This window comes from Sesamum indicum, linkage group LG8 (assembly GCF_000512975.1).
Source record: "Sesamum indicum cultivar Zhongzhi No. 13 linkage group LG8, S_indicum_v1.0, whole genome shotgun sequence".
Classification (NCBI taxonomy): Eukaryota; Viridiplantae; Streptophyta; class Magnoliopsida; order Lamiales; family Pedaliaceae; genus Sesamum; species Sesamum indicum.
The window spans coordinates 10,010,596-10,037,875 of NC_026152.1; the positions used below are offsets into that span (position 1 = coordinate 10,010,596).

At 32.5% G+C, this 27,280-nt stretch overlaps 3 protein-coding genes across 5 annotated transcripts; 1 reads left to right on the forward strand and 2 right to left on the reverse strand.

Moving 5' to 3' along the window:
• LOC105168637 lies at window positions 217-2,436 on the reverse strand. Its single transcript, XM_011088770.2, has 2 exons — window positions 2,146-2,436; window positions 217-2,061 (listed from the first exon to the last, which is right to left on the reverse strand). Exon 2 carries the CDS (start codon window positions 1,612-1,614, stop codon window positions 625-627), a length of 990 nt encoding a protein of 329 aa, XP_011087072.1. The 5' UTR covers window positions 1,615-2,061; window positions 2,146-2,436; the 3' UTR covers window positions 217-624.
• On the forward strand, window positions 10,219-14,182 carry LOC105168146 (protein TWIN LOV 1). 2 transcript variants are annotated; one of them, XR_002287604.1, is made up of 7 exons: window positions 10,219-11,438; window positions 11,920-12,127; window positions 12,232-12,296; window positions 12,446-12,525; window positions 12,758-12,793; window positions 12,897-12,960; window positions 13,838-13,922. XR_002287604.1 is itself a non-coding variant. In XM_011088094.2 (7 exons), exons 1-7 carry the CDS (start codon window positions 10,859-10,861, stop codon window positions 13,982-13,984), a joined length of 1,200 nt encoding a protein of 399 aa, XP_011086396.1. In that variant the 5' UTR covers window positions 10,222-10,858; the 3' UTR covers window positions 13,985-14,182. The 2 variants fall into 2 exon arrangements, 1 of the variants encoding a protein (XP_011086396.1); XM_011088094.2 differs by having other exon boundaries at window positions 10,222-11,438; window positions 12,758-12,813; window positions 13,838-14,182.
• Window positions 14,493-20,428, reverse strand: LOC105168147 (protein NRT1/ PTR FAMILY 4.6). Of its 2 annotated transcripts, none has more exons than XM_011088096.2 (5): window positions 20,226-20,428; window positions 19,851-20,019; window positions 19,148-19,365; window positions 16,259-16,699; window positions 14,493-16,169 (listed from the first exon to the last, which is right to left on the reverse strand). In XM_011088096.2, exons 1-5 carry the CDS (start codon window positions 20,385-20,387, stop codon window positions 15,195-15,197), a joined length of 1,965 nt encoding a protein of 654 aa, XP_011086398.2. In that variant the 5' UTR covers window positions 20,388-20,428; the 3' UTR covers window positions 14,493-15,194. The 2 variants fall into 2 exon arrangements, with proteins under 2 accessions (XP_011086398.2, XP_011086399.2); XM_011088097.2 differs by having other exon boundaries at window positions 19,851-19,971; window positions 20,226-20,427.

Sequence of the window (27,280 nt, forward strand, 5' to 3'; positions counted from 1 at the left end):
TAATACATAGGATGCACACAAACAATACTAAGGTTGTCCCAGTATCTGTGTTGTATTCGGTTATTTTTCTTAACCTTCTCTGCTTCAGAAGAATGTGAATGTTACTACATTAGAAGCATTTATGCTAATGAGACCCCCTCATCAGTCATTAGAGAAAACTTAATTTAGCAGTAGTTGAAATTATTTAAAGAGAAATAAAGGATTAATTTAGCTGGGCAGTAGTTGAAATCATTTAAAGAGAAATTAAAGATCACCAAAGAAGTACAAGAAAGGAAGTTCCGGTTAGTATACGGACATCCAATACCTTTTCTAAGGTACAGCATTTCTAACTTAGTTTTACGTGGATCCGTGTCTAGTTTCTGATATATGGCCAAACAGAAATAATGCAACCAAAGCTGTTCAGATTCTCCATGTTTATACTTCATCTAGTTCCATGGACTGTAGCATACATCTTCCTGTTGTTGTTGGTCTTCACGTCACTCTGGGTTGCAGCATCCAACAAGATGATCATCCGATGTTCCTGGAGAAACAATGTAGTATATTCAAACTAGTGGGGCAGATTGTTATTTTGATATTTTTTCTGAGATACACATGTGTTGGCAATAGATGGTATCGGGCAGCAGACTAGAGCAGGCCGTGCACCAAAGTTTGCTTCCAGAGAGTGTTTACTCTAGCCTTGACATCAGAAGCCACTTTTCTGGTCTGATCAGCCTTGGCCCTTTTTGCTACCAAATCCTCTTCTGCTGCAGAGATCTTCTGTTCCACCAAAGAAATCTTCTGCTGCAGATCAGAAAGTTCTCTCTGATAAACAACCAACTCCTTCTCCAGGCTCCCAATGGATGCATCATGTTTTGCCTCGTCTTCCTTAAACCTCAAGTATTCTTGGAAACCGATCTTGGTTTGAGAAATATATTCTAGCTTCTCACGAAGCCACCCAACATTCAGTTTCTCACGCTCAAAAAGACGAACTTGGTCAAGCATGTCATTGAGCTCTATATTTGTGATATCTAAGAATGAAGTCTGCTCTAGTCTTCTATAAATAGCACATAGACGTTCAAGGAAGAATGCAAGAATGGTGTCAGATCCAACATCACTTTCACTAGTAATATCACCATATTTTTCGAAGATAACTCTAAGCAATGGAGCAATCTCTATCTTTACCCTGTGCCCGTATATGCAGTCAAAGGCAGGATCAATAGCAGACTCAACTTCCTCAGGATCATCATCTAAGTCCTCTTGGAGCCTTCTTGCAAACTCAGTGAGGTTAATGCTATGAGAAGCTCTGGCTTTTTCTAGGAACATAGTCAGTGGTGCTCTTTCTGGTCTTTCCTCACCATGGGGCACTCTGCAACTTTCGCTTACAGGCCGATGCACGTCAAGAACGTCTTGAGGTCCTTGACATTGTGAAATCAAATTGGTATTGAGATTATCAAGGTACAGCCAATGCTTACTAACAGGAGCAGACTGATCAGTAGATCCAGGTGAAACAAACTTGTCAACATTCGGTGCAGCATTATCCTTGCTTATCAACTTCAAATCGCCAATCTCATACCGATACCGCAACGTGCCTTCATCTGGACTTGAAATGACAGCTGAATCAGAGACGACCTGCATGTACTGAAACTGAGACAATGTTGCCTAGCATCATATGAATTTTGCACGATTGACATCAAGAGAGAGCATTTTGTCGCCATGGCAAGTCAACTATTGCATCATTATCAGAGCTAGACAAGACAGAATCCAAACCTTGGGAGGGAAGCACAGATCAAACAAGAACAACATAGAGATGCACAAATCAAAATAAATATATCATAAGCCAGTGCATTAGGTTTCACATACTGAATGTCGAGGAGGCTGTTGTGAAGTAATTGAATCAACTCCATCGCTTGTGCCATCATTTGTTTCATTCAGAATTCTTGTTGCCTGGGTCACGCTATGAGACTGACTGCTCGGAATATAGACACTTCGAACAGGATGCCTCAGAGTAGCACATTCAGCAAGAAATGCTCTGGAGCGTCTCGTTGGGTATCTGGGAGATGCTGGAGAAGCTGCTACAAATTCCTATTCAAATAGTGAAAAAAATTGGAAATTCAGACATTCACAGCATGTTTTTGCTGTAGCAAGGATTGTTGCTATTTTTCTTACCTGATGATCATGGGAAGTTTTTGGGTTGGTGGAGCTATGAGAGAGACGGCAAGAATCTTGATGAGTTTCTTCAGCAGCAGCTGCTTCTACTCCTCCTCCTCTCTTTCTTCTTCCCCTTCTCCCTGGCGCCATTGCTATGGATATTTTCTTGAAACTTTCAAACAGGCTAAGACATTCCTTCTTCTTCAAACCCTCTCTCTCTCGGTTGCTAAAACTGAGAGAGATACGGACATTGATACGCGTGTTGCTGTGTGATTGCATGCATTTGAAATGCAAAAGGGAAGGAATGGCTACTGCAGTCTCAGTCTGTACTGAAAGGTTTCTCTGACACAATACTTTCCAAGGGCCTGATTGCAAGGGGTTATTTTTAACCCTGTATCAGTTTTTCTTGAAAATAAATCAAAATTAGTATTTTTGTTTTACAGTTTCAATTTATAAATAATATTTTAACCTAGTGATTGAGTTATTCCCATGAAAATATTTGAGATCATGAGTTCGATTCCTACCAAAAGTGTCAGTATTTATCTCATTTTATATGAGTGTTTGTCCCATTTTATATAAGTAATTATAATTTATTTACAATCATATTAATATAATAGTTGAATCGATAGTTATTATAATTTGTTGGGCAAAATCTCACACCTGATCCCATAAGATATGATGATTTTAAAAATATCCCACACTCTATGAAATTTTAAAAATAGTCCCACGTTCGATTAAATTTTGCAAAATGAGGACAATTTGATTGCATATTTGTCCCGCTCAATTAAGACAATTTCTCCTTGGCTATGGAAAAAAGAAGTTTGTTATTCACGTACTTGTTCTTTATTCCCTAAAGTCCTCATTTCTTTCTTATTTCTTCTCCATATTTACTTGATCAATTAATATATATTAAGAGAAATTATCACTTTTTAACATATTGAGATTGAGATTAAGACAGTGACAAAATATAATGATAGCAATTAAATATATGGTCATCAATTGTTTGGCCTAGTCACAATGACAAAAAACCTGTATATGCTAAGATACTGTTTCTGCCTGCAATCCATTGTTTATGTATATGCAAGCCTACACTCAACAATTTAACCAAAAAAATTCAAAAAAACAGGTAAAAAGTAATAGTAACTTGGAGAAATAATTTGATGACTGCAATCTTCAAATTCAAAGTCTTTTAAGGATTCAAGGTTGCTTCTTCTTCTCCCTCTGAATCATGGTTTTTGTTACGGCTTGCTCCAACAACAGCAACTGCAGCACTTAAGCTGGACATAGTGACAAATTTCCTGCCACCCTTCTGTTGGAAACCCATAGATTGTACAGCAGTTTAGAATCCATTTTCTTTCAACTCTCTTCAGTTTTCATTTGCAATTTGAATGTGAATGTAACAGCAATTTTCTTTTGCAATGCTGATTCAATTTTTGATCGGTTTCTTGTGGGGGGATTAATTGCAAGTATATTCTCTTAATTCTATCTTTTATGGCTGCATTTTGGCATGCCTTTATATTTCTCACTTGAAGCACACAACAACTAACATCAAACTCTCATTTGAGATTTCTTTCCTTTTCTCTATCGGCTTCTATAATCTCTCTTTTAAGATGTGAGCTATAAAATTTTGATTACGAGCTTCTGAATGTTTAATCAAGGTGTTTTTCGGTGTAGTGCTAAAACTGAAAAAACTGTAACCGTCTTATCCTGGGAGAAATTACGTTGAACCCGATGCACTACTGATACGAGACGTGTATTTTCTTCAAAGCAAGTAGTAATTTTACGATTCGGTTAAATTAGCGACTTCAATTGGACTGATAATTATTACGATAATTCTCGTTGTAAGTTTTTGAATTTAATTTTCTTGTCGTAAATAGCGTTTGTAATTGTTTAATATTATTTGCTCCAACATGGCTTTAATTGCTTTTGATTTCTAGATTTAATTATAATATTTCAAAACATTGTTTCAATTACTTGAAGCTGAAATTTTTCAACAATCTTGAAGAAAATATACAGGTTTTGAAAAATCGGATTTTGTTGTTGGAACTGTTTTGAAAAATGCTATTTTCAAACTCGTTATTTGAAACGCTGCTTTTAGTTTCCTAAAATACTAAAGATGGCCGAACCAATTTCTGTGGCAATTCCGATCACACCCAAGGTCGACTTGACTGGTTTACCGAACAAGTTTTCGGGCCAGTTTTTCTTTAAACGCGGGCAACAACGAATGAAAATTTGGTTCATGATGAAAGGACTCTTGTCAGTTATTCAGGTGATCAAACCTGAACCTACAGATACCGATCCCAGAACTGTTGAGATAGCGCAGTGAACAGAAAAGGATCAAATAGGCATAGGAGCGATTTTGTCAGCCTTGTCAAATACGCTCTTCGATGTTTATTGTTCCGATTCTTACACTGCTAAATCTCTATGGGATGAGTTGGACCGAAAATATAATACTGAAGAGCAAAGTCTCAAAGAGTATTCTATTTTTCAAGTTCATGCGGTAACAAATGGTTGAGGACCTGGTCTATAGCTGAACAGACTCATGTGATTATCAATCTTGAGCGTGCTCTGGCTGATGCTGAGATGAAGCTTCTCAAGAAGTTTCTGGTCATATCCATAGGGGACAAATTTCCCAAATCTTGGGAAAGTTTTGGCTTGACACTCAAGTATCAGAAAAGGAGATTGTCTCTTAATGATCTTATGATTGCTACCAGCATTGAGGAACAACATAGAAATCAAACCCACAAGATGCCTGTTGAACATCAACCTAGAGCCAATCTTATAGTGGGGAAATAGAAAGTGAATAAGATTAACTCGAACTCAAAAGTCATCAATAAAGGCAAAGCCTCCAAATATAAGAAACCAAAATCAAACAAATCATGCTGGAACTGTGGGCAGATTGGACACTGGGCCAAGCTTTGTCATAATAAAAAGGCCAAGACTTGGCATGCAGCTGTCAACATGGTTGTGGGAGGTTTTAGCGGTGCTAACACCTTAGGAGCAACTGGCGGGTATGTATCTGTACAACCTAAACTCCTCACTATTTACGAACTATATGATTGGTTGATTAACACTAGAGCGAATGTGTATGTTTGTGCTGACAAATCTCTCTTTGTGTCTTATAAGGCCATCAGTGGAAGAACAGTAAGCATGGGGAACTCTAGTACAACTGAAGTACCTGGGATAAGAAGCGTGAACTTGAAGTTTCCTTCAGGGCGCGTTCTGTCATTAAAAAGAGTTCATCATATACTCATTGTTAGAAGAAATATCATTAGTGGTTCTGTAATAGTTAAGAAGGGATATGAATTAGTCTTTAAATTTAATAAAGTTGTAATTCAACAATTTGGTATTTTTGTTGGTAAAGGTTATTTAGACGACGGCTTGTCCAAAGTTCGAGTTGAAAATAATAAAATTGATGTTTCTAATTCTATTATATTGAATGTGGAATCTTCTACTTTGTGGCATAGTAGATTAGTCCATTTAAATCTCAATTCAATCAAACAAATCATAAATTTGAACTTAATTCCTAGTCAAAATATTGAACGAAATCACAAATGCTAAATTTGTGTAGAAGCTAAACAAGTTAGGAAACCCTATCAGTCAATTGAAAGGGATTCAAAAATACTTGATTTAGTTCACACAGATATTTGTGAGTTTAATGGAGTTTTGACCAGGGACCACAAACGATATTTTATCACCTTTATAGATGATTGTAGTAGATACTATTATGTTTTTCTCATGAAAAATATTGATGCAGCCTTAGATAAATTTATTTTATTTAAAATAAAGTAGAAACCCAAACTGGTAAGAAAATTAAAAGACTAAGGTCTGATAGAGGAAGAGAGTGTGAGTCGAGTAAGTTCAACGACTATTGTCAAACTTTCGACATTGTTCATGAAGAGACTCCTCCGTTTTTTACATTCGTTTAATAGAATGGCTGAACGAAAGAATAGAACATTCAAAGATATGATTAACAGTCTCATACTAACCTCCAAGTTACCAAAGTGTTTGTGAGGAGAGATTTTGAATACGGCTTGCCATATTTTGAATAGAATCCATCTGAAACACAATATAAGTACTCCTTTTGAATTGTGGAAAGTAGGAAACCAAGCCTCAAATACTTTCAACTGTGGGGGTGCCTAGCAAAAGTGCTAGTCTCATAACACAAACGAAAGAAATTGGGTCCTAAAATTGTCGATGTTATGTTCTTGGGCTATGTGGAGACAAGTTATGTCTTAAGATTTCTGGTTATTAAATAAAAAATTCCAGGTATTGAGATCAACACAATAGTCGACTTTTGTGATACTGTATTTCTAGAATATGTATTTTCTTTAAAAAACAGGAATACGTTCAAATGTTTCGCTTGATGATTCACTTACCTCCATTTTTGGATTGATCAAATTTCGGGCTATATTTGAATTGATCAAATTTTATATTTTGGATAAAGAATTTGAAAAATAACTTTCGAATGACTCCATATAAAAAAAAAAAAAATCAATCAATATTCAACAAAACATAATTCAAATTTAAAGTTGAATAATTTGAGTTTGAATTTAGAGTTATTCAAATAATTTGTTCTCAAGATTTGAAATTCGTGATTATATTCATCAATTCAAATATAACCTACATATAACATTCATTTGAATTTTTTTTCTAAATTATTCCCACAAATTCAAATCATTCTCTCCAAATACAATTTTGTATTAAAAAAAAAGTCTAAAATAGAAAACCTAATCCAATTAATAAATTGGGGAAAAGAAAAAAAAAAAAAAGTGTGGACTACACAAAGCATGGATTACGTGGATGGATAAGTCTTAGCCTACACTTGATGTTTGCTTGTGCTACTTTTGTAGTAAGAAAGGTTTATGTATTAATATTTTACTTTTGACTTTCCCTTTTTTTTTTTTCCTAAATCAGCTTAAATCCAACCAAATTAGGTCAGATAGAATCAAATTAATTATATATACATCCATTATATGATTGATTATTTTTAAATAATATTAATTATTTTTAATAATATATTAATTATATAATAAATTTATTGTAACTTATTATATAATCAATTCAAACTTAACTAAATTCAATTAGAATTAAAATTTCTCGTTCATATACTATGACCCAATTTAGCTACAAACCAAACAACTTCGGTCATTGTTGGAAGCATAACCCCCCAAATCCATTATTATAAAATTAATATTTCATCTCATATTATTTCCAATAAATAAATAAATATATATATATATATGATCGCATATTAAAATTTATATTATTTTTATATCTATAAAGCGTATATCTTATATACATGACGTGTTTATATAAGAATACAAAATAAAAATGGATTAAAAAGTATTATTGCACATAATTTTTAATAAAAAGAATTTTTTATCTCGTTTATTTTGGGTTTTTAATATTTTATTTTTTAAAAAAATAATTATTTTATCTCAAAATATTATTTTTTTCTCTTTTATATTTTCTCTGTATTATATTTAAAAATTATATTTATTTTATTTTATTCATCTCTATATTTTTATTAAAAAAAAAACCCTATTATCGTACCAATTTTTTGACGGTACAAAGACTGGAAAAATACAGTCCCACCTGCAAATAAACCTTCACCAGAAAACCCCCCACCCCAAAATTTATGAACTATGATTTTTGCCTTTTCTTATTAATATCTAATATATGTGGTTGACAGAATATTTTTTTTTTATTAATTTGTTTCATTTACTTGCAAGGTGGCTTCTTGTTATTGGTGGAAATAAATAATTAAGATATTTGAAATTCGACTTCGAAAATAATGTTTGTTTGTGCGACCTATTTATTAAAAATATTTATATAAAGTATTTTTTAAAAAAAATTGCTATTTATACTAATTTTTTCAATATATTTAGTATAGAAAAATATCTATACTATATATTAAGTAGGGTGAGGTAATCTATAATAATTATCATTGGTTGACGACATGTATATGCATTAAATAAAATACCTTTAAGTATATTTGATATAGATAAGTACCCTATATTGATTGGAAACGAGAAGTTTAAGTGGCTTATACGTTCTTAAACTTCCTCTCTCTAGTCACCCGACTTTTCATAAAAAGTTTGTGATGCTTGTACAAAGTCAGAATGAACAATACCTCAAGCAACAGGGCACTGATCGTATCTCAAGCTACATTATTTGCTGTCCGTTTTGAAAACGAGGCCAGGAGTTTGAGCAGTTTAAAAAAACCTTAATGCCTCCTCTCGTAGCTAGACGTCTTTTCAAGATAAAATCGTAAGACCCACGTAATACGCTATACAAAAAAACGGAAAAATTATACACATATCGAATAGGGTTGAATCACTAGTTTTAATCATTGTTTATGTGTGTGATATGCAGTGAATACACAGAAAGTTGGTATAATAATTTTACCCAAATATGATATAAGCAAGAGGAAATTAAATAAAATGCCGTAGCTATTTATATCAGCTCTGACATATCTTAGTCTAAGAGAGTATCTGTCTGAACTTATGAACTGCTCAAAATATCTTATATGATAATTTTAAGCTTATAAGTTTTAAATATTTATTTAACTAATTTTTTTAAAAAATTATAAAATTTTAAAATAAGATGTTTTGGATCTTATAAACTCTTAAAGAAAGTTAATTTTTTTTATACAATCTTATAAGTTATATGAAATTAATATATTATAACACAAAAATATTCCAATTCATACACTTACTTTTTATCTCTCTCACACACACACGCGTGCGCACACACTCTCCTCTCTCTCTAGGATTTAAAGATTTTTTTTGCTATTTAATTTTTTTAATATTTGAAAAAGAGAAAATAATTTATTATTAAATAATAAATTATTATTAGTTAAATAAAAATAAAATTCATATTAATATTATATTTTCTGAAAAATATAAATTCAAGACAATATAAATTATAAGGTAAATTACATTTCATCATCCAAACTATACACATTTTACACTTCGTCATCGAAACTATTTTTTGTGTCAATTTACCATCTCAATTTTGTGAATTTTACACTTTGTCACATATGATCGTCTTTTTTTTTTTCTACTGAAAAAAAACACATGATGTGCATATGTGAAAAATATCACATGTGTACTGCAAGTGATGAAAAAACAACAAACTTGATTGAAAAATAATTATAAATAGCAAAGTGCAAAATTTCGTAATGTTAAGATGGTAAGTTGACACAAAAAAAAATATTTAGATACCAGAGTATAAAAATGATCTAGTTCCGATGTTAAAACATAATAACAAAAAAATATCAATTATGTATCTATATTAATATTTGACTAGCATGAATGTACATATATATATATTATTTTTAATTAAAAAATTTAGGTAATAATTTCGTCATTTCTTTTTTGTTATTGTAAAGCAACTATCTATTAAATATTTATTTAAAATTAAACTAATGTGTACTATTTATAAAAGTATTTTTAAAATTTTTTAAAATAAAATATGTCAAGAAATAATAAATTATTTGATTATAATGGTATAATATTTATTTTAGTCATTTTATTAATTAAAAACTTTTAAGATGTTTTCATATCTTATAAGCTTTAATTCAGTCGAGGAAGTGATAGTATAGTCTGATTTTATTCCATATTTTATTGAATCGAATAAATACTAGTAAAAAATATTAATTTATTACATTTTATATTTTATCTAAGGATTTAATACAATTTATTTTTTTATAATATTGCAAATGAACAAATTACCCCTATGAAATAATAATAACAATTTATCCCTTATATATTTTAAAATAAAATAGGAAGGTAAATTGCTTCATTTTAAAAATATAAAAGGAAAAATTGCTGTAATTTTTAAAATATAAAACATTAGCTATATATATATTTTATAAGGAGGTAATTTGTTAATTTGCAATATCACATGGGATTGTTTGCATTTTTTTCACTATTTATCCCTAAATAAAGTTTTTTATCAAAACGCAATTTTCTTTTAATCAAGAATAGAGAAGAAAGAAAAAAAGGGGAAGAAGGTAGTGTATGATATTATATTCCATTTCTGAAAATGAAAGGTCGAAAAAAAAAGAACAATAGTCTCCTCATTCTTGATACACACATTATTGGTGTGATTATTTGTTTAAGTTAGATTATTCGAGCTAAAAATCTGGCCCATTTTGTGATTCTCCATAGTTGCGGAGCTCAACACTCCAACTCTCCTCTGTTTCTCTCTCTCTCTCTCTCTGTCTCTTTACACGGATTAAGCATTCAAGAGTTGTTCCAAAGCGATTGATGGGCATGTCTCGACCCTTTTTGTTCATTCAAATCAGTAGTTCAATTCAGATATTTTTTGCTATTACAAAGATCAACTTGTGTCCCTATTCTTGTTTTTCTCCTCAATTCTGCAGTCTCACACTAGGAGAGCTGTAACTGCAGTTACTACACAAAGTACTGTTCTTGTATGGCAAAAGCACTCAATCATTGCTTACCAATATTTAATAGAGCAGTCTCCTGTTATTCTGTCTTTTTTCATCCACAAGTTTCTGAAAAATCTATGAGCTTTCTTTGATAAAGTCAAAATCTTTTCCTGGTATCTGTGTTGCTGTGTGGCTTTTGTGGTTTTATGGGTTGGAACTGTAAAATCTTGAGTTAATTGAGGTTTTGAGAAGCTGAAAGTGACACATGGGCTTGGGATTACTTGTTGCTCATAAAGATTCAAACTTTGAGGGGAAATTGCTGAATTTGATATGGAACCACAACTGGGATTCATTGAAAAGTCGTTTGATTTGAGATACTCAGATTTGGTGAGGGAAGCTCTAGATGAATTGCCTGATTGTTTTACCATAACTGATCCTTGTATTTGTGGGCACCCTATTGTCTTTGCTTCAAAAGGGTTCTTGAAAATGGTGGGTTATTCCAAAGATGAAGTGATTGGGAGGAACGGAAGGATATTTCAGGGGCCTGAAACTGATAGAAGATCGGTTATGGAAATTCGCGAGGCGATTAGGGAGGAGAAGGCTATAGAGATCAGTTTGTTGAATTATAGGAAAGATGGGACACCATTTTGGATGTTGTTTCAAATGTGTCCTGTTTTCAGTAAGGAGGATGGTAGGGTGATTAACTTTGTGGGAGTTCAAGTGCCTATTTTGAGGAAGCTGAGGCTCTCCGGAAATGGGATTGTGAGGAGTGAGATGAGTTTGCGCGAAGCTGGAAACGGAGCTCGGGAGATTCTGTTCAGGTGTTGTAGGAGTGAAGTTTGCTCGGATTCAATTTTGGAATTAGGACATGCGTCGTGTCTGGAATCAGTATCAAGTAATGATGATAGAGGTTTGTTTTTAACTACCTTCTTTTTGCCTGGAAAGAAGATATGGTATGAGTATCAATTTTGTTAAGTTAGTAAAACCTCGGGTACTTAGATTGGTTAGGTAATGCTTTGTAGCTCTAGTGTTTTAGTTTTAGTTAGAATCTTGATGGTTGATGCTGAACTGATTGCTGTAGTTCCTAACTGTTGTTTCCGTTCAGGAACATGGAATATTGTTGTCATTGAATGCCATAACTTTATGCAAAATAGTAATTAAATAGAGGCCTTGCTTTTCATTTGAATCTTGACTTTTGTCTTCATCTCTTTCAGTTAGCGATAGTTTATTAACCGATCAATTATACGACATTATTTTTCATGGATTTATGTTATCCTCTATGATCTAACATTCATTTGATTGTATCGTTGAAGCCTATTCACCACCTACATGCCCTCTACAACGAGTCATTCTGGAAACACTCTAAAATTTACCAATTTAAAATATTGCAGAATTTGATATTAATGAGCCTTGCGAAGCAAGTGAGCTGGAGAAGACAAAAGCCAGCACTGCAATTAGTAACATTTTGTCCGTGCTTACACACTACAGTGAGCTGACAGGCAAATTGGTATGCAGAAAAAGATATTGCTTATCTGGGAACAGACAGCTTGGTGCCTCCTTAAATATATGTCTTGGTAGAATCAAACAAAGCTTTGTATTGTGAGTTTGTTCGTATTCGGATCCTATTTCAGTTAAATGTTGTTTTGGTTAATGGCATCTGCTCATATTACTACTACTTTTCTTGGTAACATGCTATGCCACAGAACTGACGCACTCTTACCTGACATGCCTATAGTTTATGCAAGCGAGGGATTCCTTAAACTGACAGGTAATTAAAAATACCAACTGATCTGCAAGGCTCTAACTTTTTATCCATTCAAATGAAAAGTGTTCTAGCATGGGAAGTCTGAATTCTTTTTATGCTGAAAATCTGAACTCATATTTTCGAATGTTAACCTTTTGCTTCCTTTTGGATAGGCTATTCTAGGCATGAAGTACTGGGGAGAAATTGCCGATTTTTGAGTGGGACTGATACAGATCCGACAGCTCAATTTCAGGTGAGGTTGCAATCTTTCATAATTTATATTCTTTATCTTTTTAATGTTTTTGACTTCACTACAAAAGCTGGACTGTCTCTAAGATACTGGCTCTTCTCAAACTCGTGAGTAAATTGGTTACTGTTTCAGAAAGCTTATGTCCTATCCCCACCTCTCCTCCCAAAGGAAAAACATAAAAAAAAAAAAAATTGAAGACAAAGTAGAAAGTATAACTTCTACTCTATATTTGCAGATGAAGGAATGTATTCAATACCAGCAAGCTTGTACAGTACGTATCCTAAATTACAGGTTGATGTCTGACACTACTTGTTAGAGATTGTTTCTTTTAAAATTCTTCTCTTCTTACCTTACATCTTGCTTGCTGCTTCCAGAAAAGATAGGACTTCATTTTGGAATTTTCTTCACATCTCCCCAGTGCGGAACGCTTCAGGAAAGGTAATTTTGTTTGCACATAAAGCTTTTCCTTTTGTAAAGCTTTTACTCATCATCATTTTTCAATTGTTGTGTCTTTCTCTTTATCAGCTGATTTCTTTCATTTGCACTAAAGATTCCCTTTTTGCAAATCATTTTAATAATTCTCATGATGTTTCTGTTGGACAAGACATTCATGTGCAATCCTAATAAAGCGTATTTTCCCTGAAAAGCAAGTAGCTGGGCATAGTTGTCCTTCGTCATATAATGGTGGAGATTGATTTTGACCTATACATTATTGAATGCTCAAAGAAATGACTGGAACAAAGGGGAGCTCAGACATGATTCACATGCTAGTATTCTAATTGGTTTTTCTTACTTAGGATCTGAACAGGCTATGAATACAATCTTGAAGTTCAGTTGTACTTTCAATATTTCAACATGTAGATGAAGAAATGAAGGATTTATAATGCATACTTCCTACACCATTCAACTCCGTATCACACATCGGCTATCAATCTTGCACTCTGTTGGTGAACTACACATTCGACATAACTAGACAAATAATGAGATGATACCAAGAGCATGAATTGTTTTTTTCTCTTTCTGGATTGTGTATTTTATTGTTGAGGTGTCGAATAAAATTCATCTCTATTTCAATCATTCTTTTTTAATTATTATTTAGACTTAAAAGTTACCTTGTTTTAGAAATTAGCTTCCAGTATTGAATATCATCTTGTTAATTTTGGATAGTTTGGTCGTACATTAGTAAGCTCTTATGCTAAGCTACGTTGAAAAACGAATGAGACTTCCATTTGCTTTTTATTGCTAAATACTAAATTCTGCCTATTTTAAGAACCTTGTTTCATTGTGTCTCGATTTGCTTGGAAAACACATGCAGGTGGCATTCTTTGTCGGAATACAGATAGATGATCATTGTAAGAATCATGAGACAAACAGTTTGAGTCCTGAGATGCAGCAACTTAGTGTTGTTGGCGCTGTCAAAGTTGCCGTGAGAAGCTTGTCGATGGGTGCCAGTACCTCCTAGTCGGTAAACATTATTTGTTCACCTTGCCATGTGTATTATGCTGTGTAGTCCGTTTTGGTTGCGCGATCCCTCCTGCAGTAGATGTAAAGGAGATTCCCATAGTTAGGTTGCATTACTGCTGGATCTTGTTGTTTGTGCTTCAAGACATCTAAATCTTCATTCTGATGATAATAATGAAATTTCTGTGATTTCACTCAATTTGAAAGCTTCTTGCACTTCCTGTTGTAGGCAAAGTCCTCCACACACACACACACACCTGCGTTTGCGTATATGTATATCTTAAGACTCCACTGGAGTATATATATATATATATATCTTAAACCTACAAGACAACATCATTAATCATGAAGAAAGAACAAAGAAGATTATGCTGGAAATGCATGAGATCAGAGTAGTTCTCCATTATATTTCAGCTTGGGGTTTGGACTAGCCTGAGTGTAAGTATACAGTATCAATGACTGCACCGCTTACCGTACGTTGTTCTGACATGAAACAGAGGCTTCTGCTGTTTTACATTGTGGGTGCACAACATCAAATCTACATTTGCATATAAGGTTACTCTGCATGCACCTCCAACACCAAATACTGCATCCACTGGCTGTTATATGGTGTTTGTGGTGCACCGGGGAGTCCCGAATCATTTCGTCTGGATTTGGATGAAGTGGGTTTTACTGGGAAGCATCAAATTCTTTTAAAGGATTCTTGATCTTTACGTGCTAGATATTGAAAAATTATCATCTGCACGAGCATTTTCATGTTAAAAATGAAAATCACGTCGTGTCAGTGTAATACTAATATTGTCTTTATTAAAAGTTGAAAATGGTGAAGGTATGTTGAATGAGAATGATCAGTAATGCGATTATGAAATGTGCACAAATCGTGGTTTTATTAGAGACAACGGTTCTTGATCTGCAAAGAATGAGAAATTCAAGGGAAAAGAAACTACAAGCAAGTTCCATTTGAACAGTGAACTAAAATCATTTTGATAAATCAGTATTACATCAGTGAGATTTGACACGATCTTACAAATCAAGAACTTAGATCAAATCTTATCTACATCCTCTTGCTGTCTGATCTAGCAAATCTTCGAACATATTTTCCTCCGGAAAGAGTTCCCCTGGTGCTCGATTCTCGGCCCGTTGAGGGACATGAAATCTCGGCATCATTTGCCAGCTTGAATTCCATGTTTCTGCTGTCTAATTGTTGTTTCCTAGGACTTGTTTTGTGTTGATCTGTACTTGTACCTTGTAGCCCAGAAAAGATACTGCATGAAGTTCAGTCCACTTAACGAGCACAATAGCCAGTAGAATCTGTCGAGGTGGTAGTCATTCAGGTTGCTGCCGGAGAGCCATGGCTTGTGCCTGGAGCCGCCTGTGACACCGTTAACTATTGATACAATGACCGTACTCAGGTAATATCCCATTGCAAGTGATGCAAAAGATAAAGAAGTCGCCAATGATCTCATGCTGAACGGTGCTTCTGTGAAGAAAAACTCCAGCAGCCCTGCTAAGGTGAAAAGATCAGCCGAGCCAAGAAACAGGTACTGAAACGCGATCCAAAGAAACGTAACAGGCAACGGCTTGGTGGAGTCGAGCAGTCCCGAGTTGGTAGCTACTCTCTTACGCTTGACTTCAACCACTGCAGCCACAGCCATGGCTATAATGGAGAGAACTAGGCCGATTCCAATGCGCTGGAGGTGAGAAATGCCCATCTCGGATTTTGTCACTCGACGTGCAAAAGGGATGATCACGTGATCGTATAACGGTGCAAGGATCATTATGAAGACAACTGGGAAAACAGGAAGAGAGGCAGGTGGGACGTTTAAGGATCCGAGTTTCGTGTTCATGGTGGCAGCTTGTTGGACCGAAAAGGTGGAGAGCTGAGCAAGACAGCAGTTGAGGACTATGGTGCAAGCAAAGATGGGGAGGATTCTTACGACAGTCTTGACTTCTTCCACTTGTTGTACAGAGCATTTCAGCATGGCATAGCCCGGTTTTCTTACCACTGCTCTATTGGGAAAATTGAGGCTGTCTGATGGAGACTCACATGATTCTGAGACTTTGATGTTATCTTCTGCATCTATTTCCTCAGACAATGGGTTTGGTGAAGGGCTTGTCGCCATACTTGCAATAGCATTGCTTGAACTTCTCGGCGTAAAAGTGTTCAGTACAGACGCAATGAGAACCTGTCGAACAGATCAGAGTACTTCAGCAACAATAAAACTAGTATTGAACTTCAGCGCAATGGCTGATGAAACGGACTACCCCAACGTACCTTGCAGATCGTCGTTAGTGGACTTCCAAGTGGAACCTTATTCCTATAAAACGTCGAACCACCTAGAAATATCGGGACAGACAGCAATATTATCAACGTGGAAACTCCGAACCCCCATTGCCATCCCATGTTGTCTTCAATCCAGACAACTAAGGTCACTGCAATAAGGGCACCACACGAGAGTGCAAAAACGAAGTAGTTGAAGAAAGTTGATCGTTGTTTTCGTCCTTGAGGTGTATCCTCGTCAAACTGCTCGGCTCCATGGGCCGGCAACGAACCCTTGATGCCTCCCACTCCAAGGGCCACTAGATAGAGGCCTAAGAAGAGCAATGCAGCCTTTGCACCATGAACCTGCTGGCATGGTATGTCTGGTCTAGCATTGTCACATTTTGGTGGTTTTAAGGAAGCCGATTGCGCTTGCACCGTTAGTATTACGAGACCCTGTTTATTATATTATTCAATACATTCAAATATTAAACATTAATTAAACATGTCGATGATTCAAAAAATAAAAAAAAAATAAAATACACTCCTTTCCTTTGTCTTTGATAATTTAATTCAATTAAATCCGATGTTTAATCCATTTTCCACATAACCCTAAATTTTGTAAATAACGAAATGTGGTTAATTTTTTCACTATTACTTTTCACATCTTTAAAAAAATTAACGTTAAGAATAAAGGACCTCATACTACATAGAGAAGTTTACAAACGTTTAAACACTACGAAATATAAATAAATAAATAAAAATAAATTAATCTCAGCATTATAAACAATTATAGTAAATCAATATTATGTATCATGCACGGTTAAATAAAACCAACGTAAAAAATTTAATTTTTCGCCATGGTGAAAATATTTGCCATGATCATTTAGCTAAGGTGTTAATATTTTAATTTTGCTAGCAGAAACAACAACTTGACAGCGTCCACGACTCGACTGCTGAATTTTTTTAAAAAAAAATTTGTGTCAAGTCGTGAACGCTAATTTGTTAATACATTTTAAATAATAAATAAATAATTAACCCCTATAATTTTTACTTGTAATTAGTTTTACATTTTGTCTAACCCAAATCACACTTCTTCTAGTAGGTGTGGCTCCCATGGGTTGTCCCTATTTTCGTGGCTCACATGAACACCCCATCAAATCCATGCTACAACCATCACATTTTCGGATTGAGTTTTTTATTATAGAATTTATTTTCCTATTCTATTTAATTTAATATACGCATGTTACATATTTAAAAATAATATCATATATTTTAATTAAAAAAATTATACAAATAACGTGTGCATTTTTAATAGAATAGAAGATAAAATAAATTTTACAAATTCAAAATTCCATGTCGCATCCCCTACTCATTAGAAAAACGGAATATTATCCATACTACAAAGACCCTATTTGAATATTGGTAATTCTTGAAAATAAATTAAGGACAAGCAATTCAAGCACTCTTCAAACGCGTACCATGTCTCAAGTTATCGACTCCCTAAGTCCCTCTTACAATGATTTGCAAGACGAATTATACTACTGAACGCATTTCGGGTGTGGCAAAAGTCACTTTTACCCTTCAATTTAACTATCTTCTCTTGGACAACATGTTTTTTTATGATCAATTCAGTAAATACGTACAACTATAAAGAAATGTGGTCCTCCTCCAACTTTCCATCCTCGATATGTCTGTTTCGTACTCCAATATCTTTAATTTTTTAAATTTCATAGTTCATTACTCATTTCTTAACCCCCCACCCCCAAGAAGTAAAAAGAAAAGAGAAAAAAACCTCAAAATAATTAAGAATAGTGTGTCCAAAGGGAGGCCATGTGATGAGTTGTGAACATAGTATTTATTATGTGTGTGTGCATTAATGTTGTAACAAATTCTAGTTGACTAAAATGTCACCATGGAAACGTCGTCGTTCTCCCTGCGTATAAAAAGACAGAAAAGGACAAGAGAAATAAAGATTGTAACAAACTCATCCATCCACCAACTGGGCAGCCTAGTAATAGTAGTAGTGGCTGTCGCAACTATTTTTGTCCTAATTCAATAATTCATCAATCTATCAACTCTATAAGATTCATAAGTTTGACACAGAGATACTTTCATACAATTAATAATTTACAAATTATTTAATTTCATTTTCCATTATGTAATTTTCATCACTAATTATTAAATTGCAGTACGTATCTGTATTTCAAGTACAAAAATATAATTTTTTTATATTCTTTTCTGATTCTGTTGTATGCTGTTCAGCACCGCGATCTAGAAGTCGGCCATGTTTGTATTTCAAGTGCAAACGTAAATTTTTTGTTGTTTGGCCGATCTGAGATTGAAGCGCCGGCCAAGATTTGCATTTCAAGTGCAAAACACAAAGTTTTGTGTTGTTTCATTGATTATTCGATAATCACTTATGAGATTATTCTGTCTAAATTATGTATATTCTGATAAAAATTATAATATTACCTAATTATACATTATGCTTATTAAAAAACTTGTTAATTCATTCACTATATAACTAAATTATGTTTTTGCATAATCAATTATGATATTGTGAGTCCAAATGTCGCAATTGAATTTTTTTTAAAATCAATTATTCCAAAATTATTATTATTTTTGTAATCAATTTTCTAAAATCAAACTATTAAAAACCCAAAGTTTCATCTCAAAGTGTTATACAATAAAGTATAATATTAATCATTAATGTAATAATGATCAGTCTTTATCCAGACGTACTAGGAAATATGTAACAAAGCATATTTATCCCAAAAAAACAAAAAAATATAGTCTTAATAAAAAAATATATGTTAATTTTTTTTTCTTCAACGACACGTAAAAAATTAGTCATAAATAAATAAAAGATAAAAGATTAGTGAATCAAGGGCAAGTACGTACTAGGAATTCAGTAGCAGCACTGATCAAGTAGATGCGGTAAGTGGTTAAAAAAGCATCGGAGAAGAAGCCACCGAGGAGGGCGAGAAGAAACGCCGTCCCCATAAAATTGGTGACGGCGTTGGCAGATTCCGACGGAGAAAAATGCATGTAATGCGTGAGGTACAACACCAAGTTGCTTGCACTTGCCAAGTATGCCAGGTTCTCCAGTACCTCCACAACTGTTCCACATATTCATTACCAATATATATATATACATATATGTGTGTTGCAAGAACATTGCAAGCACAAAAACGATGTCGTTTCAACTAGTTCTTGTTGTTGAATGTGAGTGTTTATTAGACATAATATTATTTGATTGATGAAAAGAAAATATAATTATATCTTGGAGCAAATTAATATAAGAGATTTTAATTCAAATCGGGTCGGATGCAAATCGCACAAACGACCGGTAAAATTAAATGTAATTATAAACTAATTACTGATATATATATATATATAATTATAAGTTGTTAATGGTTGATCAGTTCATGCAAGAATTCCAACAATAACTCCAATCCAATGAAGATGTCACTTTTACACGTTCACTGTGTGTGTGTGTGTGTTGATGATGATGTATGAAAGGAGACAACATATATATATATATATATGATATGATATGATATGAAGATGAAATAGGTGGATGTGTGTAAATGAAAAGAATTACCCAAAACAAAGAAGGCAGGGGTGATGCCACCATGTGTGCCCCTCAAAGCAGGTTTCCCCCTCCAATCCACATATCCATCCCATCTTGATCTGCTGCTACTCTCCACTTCCTCCTTATCATCCTGTTCATCATCATCATCATCATATATAACCACAACATGCATGATCAGCTGCAAGCAATTAACATCACTATTACTGTACTACTCATAGGTTGCATCACCATTTCATTTCATCCATCCATCCATCTCTACATAGTTACAACACTACTACCACATACTATGTATGTATGTATGTATGCAATGAAACACGTATAGTGTGTGTGGGAATGAATGAATGCAAGAAAATAGGAGAAATTATATATAGGTAAGGAAATCACCATTGTTTGATATAGAGCTTGATGATGATGAGTTGAGAGCTGTGTGTGTAGAATTATAGTATTCAAATTAGGGTTGAGATGAAGAGAGAAGAGTGATGATGATGATGGATGGAGCAAAAGGGTGTGGGCTTTCGGAAGATTAATGGACAAGATTGAATGCATTCATATTCCTTTTATAATCGCCACAACTCATCAAGAAATAGATAACAAAAAAAAAATTAAAAAAAAATAACATCTACATACATACATATATAGGCTTAAAGGCAATTTTCGTCTCCTAATTTCAGTTCATTCTCGTTTTAGTCCCCTAAGTTACTAGGGTTCTCTTTGGTCCCATAAAACTGAAAAATCTCAATTTTGGTACAAATTTGGTCGGAAAGTTGAGTCACTCGCCGGAAAAAGTCACATGCCAGGCATGTAACTTTTTAAATTGGGGCTTGCATTGTGATTGGTTGAAAAAGATGATATGGTAAAGATATAGCTTGAAGTTAGGAGCCTAAAATGAGAATGGTTTGAAGTTAGGGGATGAAAATTGCCTTTAAGCCTTTTATTTTCAGTCAATCGCAATGCAAGCCCCAATTTAAAAAGTCACATGCCTGGCAAGTGACTTTTTCCGGCGAGTGGCTCAACTTTTCGATCAAATTTCTACTAAAATTGAGATTTTTTCAATTTTATGGGACCAAAATGGAATCTTAGTAACTTAGGGGATTAAAACGAGAATGACATGAAATTAAGGGACGAAAATTGCCTTTAATCCTCTATATATATATTATATGGAGTACTTTTATTTTCTTTTCGTTTCTGACCTAATTGTTACTTGTGTTTGGATTAAAGGGAATAAATTGTGAATGATTTGATTGGGGAAAACCTAATCTAGGAAAGAATTTTTCACAATCTTATTATCTAACCAAATAGAAAAGAACACCTTAGTCGCATTTAACCCAAAAACTAGGACAACAAATGTGAAAGCGTTACTGCCCCCACGCTCACATTTATGGCATACGCGTTCTTCACATGTCACTCCACACAAAACTATTTTCAAATTGTTAATTGTATGGTTGTGCTCACACAGTTACACAAAAGTGCATCAAGATACAAAGATAAAAGGAATTTATTCTTGAAATTCTTGGCTACACCTACACGCCTTCCATGGGATCCCCTTCATTACCCACAATTTGTCGCACACGAATCTACAACCGCCATCGCAGTTCACAACGAATCAAACTATTCGATGCTCGAGTTAAAATCGATTAGCTAATAAAACGTCGCCATCGACGTGTGTGTATATAGATTTTCTTTTTATTCCCATAAAATCTTCTTGATTACCCTCAATTTTTCGTAGACGAATCTTCAACCGCAATCGCAGTTCATAACAAGTCAAAAATTGTTCGATACTCGACTTAAAATCGACTAGTTAGTGAAGCATTATCATCGATGTGTGTGTGTGTATATATATATATATATATATATAAATGTATGTGGATAGAGTGGGGTGTGTTTTGTCAAAATTATTAAGTGTAAAATATGGGAGGATGGAATATAATCTAAGCTTGTAATTAATAAAGTGGAATTAGGGTATTTTTAATTATAAAAAATTTTGCTTTTTTTGGGGGGTCAAAAAGGAAGAGTGAAGGTAGTGAAAAATATTGTCTTTATGCCTACAAAAAGAAAGGAATTCTACAAATTCTCTATAGTTTACCTCAAATGGCTAAAATGTGAAAATTCAATGAACTTATATATAAGTTCAGTGAATTTTGTGTGTTGGGATGATTTTGAGGTCGAGTCTGAGTTCATTGGCAATTGCGGAAAATGGATGCAAATGGACGGACCTAGAGAAATAATTTTTATTAAAAAATAAAATATTAGCCCTGAAATATTCAGTAAACCCTACCAAAAATAATAATAAAAAATCATACATGATAAATCAATACCAAAATCGATGCTGAAATTTACATGAGGTTAATTAATATTTCGCTGTGATTTTAGCTGTAATCGAAATATTTTTCATGGTTTTTCAGGACTTGCAGGAACAATTAACAGCTAAATTGTTGCTGCTCAGCCATGGTATTCTATGAGTTTTTACTTTTAATCTTGATTATTAATCCTAATTAGAATTTAAATTACCTAACTATGATCGTTTTGTACTTTGGCTTTTAGTATCTTTTTTTTTGTCAACTTACCATCTCAATTTTACGAAATTTTGCACTTTGTCATTTGTAACTATTTTTTCATCAAAAAAACATCACATGCAGTGCACATGTGATATTTAAAGGTTATGTGATGAGATATTTTTTACATATGCACAGCAAGTGATTTTTTTCTGATAAAGAAATCAGCAAAAAAGAACAAAATCATATATGGTAAAGTGCAAATTTCTTAAAATTGAGATGACAAGTTGACATAAAAAAAAAAATTTAGACGTCAAAATGCAAAAACGGACATAATTTAAATGATAAATTATAATTTATTCTTAACTATAAACTAATATACTAATACTTGTCGTATAATTGATGACGGTGGTCAAACCTAACTTATTAATTTATATTACAATCTTAATGGGGAAGGACAATGAAATCATAAAGTAGTTGTAGTTGAAGGGTTGAACATTCTTTCAAACATGATAAATGTGCATCATTTTAATTTCAAGTTGAATTACTTTACATGTCATATCACCCCATAAATGTGCCTCCACACATCCAATCAATTCTAGGTACAAATATTATTTTCAACAATAAATTGATAAATGCTTATTTTAAACTCTAGCCCACGTCCCCTATATATATATCTCTGAATGGCTGCACAATTATTTGGTAAAAAACAAATAAAAAAAAATGATTGGGTGTATGATAAATTGGTAAGCAAAACAAGAAAGTGATTGTAAATTTATTGACAATAGGAAACAACGTAAATTACATCAAACACTTTTTAGTTAAATCTACTTATCTAAACATTCATGTCGGGATGTAATTCAACACGTTCGACAATTGTCATTACTGATAAAAATGTAATACATTTATAGTGACATCTATATATATTTATCATAAATATATTGTAGCAACGTATGCATGTCGTTAATTATTAATAGTTACAACTTCATACATAACTTTTTAAGCCGTATCAATTTTTTACATAATATGCATCACTGTTAAAAAAAAAAAGGATTTTTAGTTAATTTAATTAATTTATTTATTATTTTGAAAAGAATAAAATGTAATTAATTGATAATATTATGTTTAATAATTTCTACACATATTTAATTTTATTCTTTTTTATAGTAATAATGTAATAGTGACAAGAAATATACGGAATATGTTCAGATTAAATTTGTTCGAAGAAAATTTATAAGTTCATACATCTTATAAGACATATATTCACTAGTCGATAAAGAATCGTCGGTTCGAGACTTTGTTTTTGCTTTATGGGCCCATACTACACTTCAGCAGCCCAAGTAATAGTTTTGAAAATTGAATTAGGAAAAGCCCAATTAATGGCAGAGAGGCCCTCCCACCTTTATATTTTTCTTAGTTCAAGATTTTCCTTTATTTTTAATTTTTATTTATTAGTGAAGGAAAAATATTAAATAAAACTAAGAGTTAGTTACATCTAAAATCCTTCCAAAAACATTAAAAAAAATATAATTTTTTGTTACTATTAATTACTATAATAAAAAACAGAAAATCATAGCAAATTATTGATTTTTTTTTTCTGTAAATGTAGCTAAAAGATTTGCTATAGTTAAACCATGGCAAATGTCGGCTGTGGCTACAAACTATAGTGAATATTGATGAATCGTGATAAAAGTTTGAATTTTTGTTTTGATTTTATTTAACAGTGGTTAATAGTACTGTTTTGCCATAATTTTTAGACATTGGTCATTTCTCATTCAACATTATGTATAATTGATTATCGAAGGTACATAAGTTATTTTTATACTTGTAAGGATGCAAACGTAATATATATAGAGTCAAGATGGTATAGTGGTAATAAGACATTGTATCGAATTATTGTCTGTGCAATTTTTATACATATCATTTAAAAAATATTTTTTAAAAAAATTATTAATTATTTAATAAAGTATATGCAAAATAATTAGTTAATATCATATTTGTAAATAAATAGTAATAAAAATAATTGAATGAATTTTTTAAAAAAAAAAAAGCTACAAAAAGCTACGCTACTCAAAGATAATGGGGGAGTGGGAAGTTAGATGGACGGGGCGAAAATTAATAAATTAAATAAAATATTAAAATTGACATACCAAAATAGTCGAGACACTAATTCGCCCCTTTTCAATTATATATAATATAGATATTGAACGATATATAAAATTAAAAATTGTGCTCATTAAGTAAATATTTTTCGTACAAATTCAAAAAAAAATAGTACAAATATAAACAGATAATTTTTAAAAAGAATATAAATATAATTTTATATTTTTAAAAGAGGTCTGCTTACAATTTTACGCCTTATATTTTATACTAACCAATAATAAAATCACATTATATGCATATGTTATTTTCAACTAACCCAAATATTTTAAAAAATAATCCATACATACAATAATAATAATAAAATTTTATTTAAAAAAAAAAGGATTTCAAGTACCTAGGAGATCTACATTGTCATTTGACTTAGAAAACAATTGTGTAATATTGGGATTCACTCTCTGCATCCCAATGCAAAGTTTATTTATTTATTAAAAGGGAAAAAAAAGGGGGGAGGGGAAACAATCGTGTGTTTTGTGGCAGGGGGGGTATGGAAATGAAACGTGATTGGGCAGGCTCTATACTGCATGCATGCAGGGTGTTGGTGATTGGCCCGCAGGATTGGATTGCAGGAATTGATTCTCTGATGTTTTGCTGAAGTTTAGGTGCTTCAATCACAGCGTCTCTCTGTCTTCTAGGTACTTGAAAAAATCTCCCACCCATCTTATGCTTAAATCTTTTTTTTTTTTAATTGTATATATTTAAATATGGTATTTTATCTCAAATTAAATTGTATTTTTGATCTCGTTATTAAAATGTAACATTGAAATAAATATTCAATTTTGGAGAGGGTAATTTAGGACACCCAATTTAAATTTAGAAGGTTTTTCTATTTTTTATTTTTGACTGTATTGTAATTCAATGGAGAGGGTTTAACCCACGTAAGTCTCCTATTCAATGGTGAAATTTACACAAACATCCACTGGGCATATTGTATTAACACCCCCTCAAGGGAGCATATCTGTAATTTTATAAAAGGCACGTGGTGTTTGTGTCAGGAGGCATAACCTCAGGGGTGCTAATGTAATTTATCCTAAATTTGATACATATATATATATATATATGACTCGTGTTATGGCCTCATCTGTAGGTATAACAACTAATAGCGAAATCATAATTAATTAATATTTGACACAATTTTTTACTTTTGGTCATAATAATTAATAATAATAATAATCGCACATAATTTATAGTAAGTATTTATTGTATTATTCAATATTAAAATTTAAAATTGATTTAATATATCAATATTTTCAATCAACAAATGCATTTAAATGAGATAAAAAAAAATTATTATAACAGTAGACATACATTCAAATTGGCATGATTTATGACTAATTGAAATTAAGCACATGCTAAACAAAAGTCAAAAGTGTGTGCAATAATTGTACTAATCCTTGGAGATACGTGAGATGTTTGTTAATCAACACAAAGTGTTTTAGGGCATATTTGTCCGGCCGGTGACATTAAATTATTATGTTTGCCCTCACTAACACATGATTCACTCATTTTTTCTCACACGTGGGATTATTAATTAATAATTTTTTAATATATTTTAAGAAGTATGAATAAAAAAATTGGATAAAAATATATATTTACCCTCGATTGATTTATTATAGGACAAATAAATCTTTTTATGATTAAATTATCCTTATACATCTTCACACATTTATGGATGTGATGAGATATATAATCACCGTTATAAGGATAGTTTAGTTACAAAATATTTGTTTGACTTACAATAATCAGTAATAAGTTAATCGTGGATAAATATCGATTTCATTCAATACTTTTTGTTAATATCAACAAATTTAGTGAATTTTGATTAATCGAAGGACCTAATTTTTAGACGAAAGCAAATTTTCAAAGTATAAATATAATTTTTCAAACCAAATGAATTTACGTAAAAATTGCACCTAACTTCAGGGGAAGGAGAGTATAATTATCCTTCTACAATGTCCCAAGCCAATCACTGACTCAATGCACCAAGCTTCAGGATAGGTGGCTTGTGTGGGCTCGGCGGCTCAAGCCGGCAGAGAAAATATAGGAGTGATGCATTTGCTCCGAATTGAGGTTATGAAATTTTATAAAATATTTGTAATTATAATTTTATAACAAACATTATAATTTTTTTAAATAAATAATATTTAAAAGTAAATGAATAGTTTCTTATATTTTTATTTTTTTTCTTTTATAAAAAAAGAGAATTAGCTTGCAAGTTATTATTGTTTTGTCCCTGAATTTTATAATTAGTATTTTTAAAAAATAAAAATATTTTTTCTACTTTATATATCATTAAATATTTTATAAGATGATATGAGTTCGAATTTAGGTCAATTATAAAAGATCTTGAATCTAATATTAGTTAGAAATCTGGAAAAATACCATTTTTTTTGTTTCATAAATTAGGTCTGTTTCATTTTTTGTCCCATTTGTTATAGGGTTAGCAATTTTGGTCCCGTAACTTACAAAAATTATCACTTTTTTTCATAATCCACTTTTTCATTAGTTTTTTTAACGGAGATGGTCACGTGCTGTTAACTTTTGTGTGTTGGAGGGAAAATTGCCACCCCTTTTTTTGCCCTAATTTTTTTTATCTTTGATTTTTGTCTTCAATGTTAGTTATACTTTCCTCCAATATTTTTACCAAGTAAGAAATGGCGGTAATTTTCTCTCTAACACACAAAAGTTAACGGCCACATGCATATCTCTGTTAAAAATTAACGGAAAAGTGGATTGGGACTAAAAATGATGATTTTTGTAAGTTACTGGACCAAAAATGCTAATTCC

What these genes read in the sequence shown, in the direction of transcription:
- LOC105168637 (XM_011088770.2), bottom strand. Translation starts at nt 1,614, where the DNA reads ATGCAGGTCGTCTCTGATTCAGCTGTCATTTCAAGTCCAGATGAAGGC.
- LOC105168146 (XM_011088094.2), top strand. Translation starts at nt 10,859, where the DNA reads ATGGAACCACAACTGGGATTCATTGAAAAGTCGTTTGATTTGAGATAC. An exon ending in GGGATTCCTTAAACTGACAG is followed by an intron (nt 12,297 to 12,445) that starts GTAATTAAAAAT and finishes CCTTTTGGATAG; the next exon opens with GCTATTCTAGGCATGAAGTA. An exon ending in TGCGGAACGCTTCAGGAAAG is followed by an intron (nt 12,961 to 13,837) that starts GTAATTTTGTTT and finishes AAACACATGCAG; the next exon opens with GTGGCATTCTTTGTCGGAAT.
- LOC105168147 (XM_011088096.2), bottom strand. Translation starts at nt 20,387, where the DNA reads ATGCATTCAATCTTGTCCATTAATCTTCCGAAAGCCCACACCCTTTTG. An exon ending in GTGCTGCTACTGAATTCCTA is followed by an intron (nt 16,700 to 19,147) that starts GTACGTACTTGC and finishes TATAATAAACAG; the next exon opens with GGTCTCGTAATACTAACGGT. An exon ending in CACTAACGACGATCTGCAAG is followed by an intron (nt 16,170 to 16,258) that starts GTACGTTGGGGT and finishes TCTGTTCGACAG; the next exon opens with GTTCTCATTGCGTCTGTACT.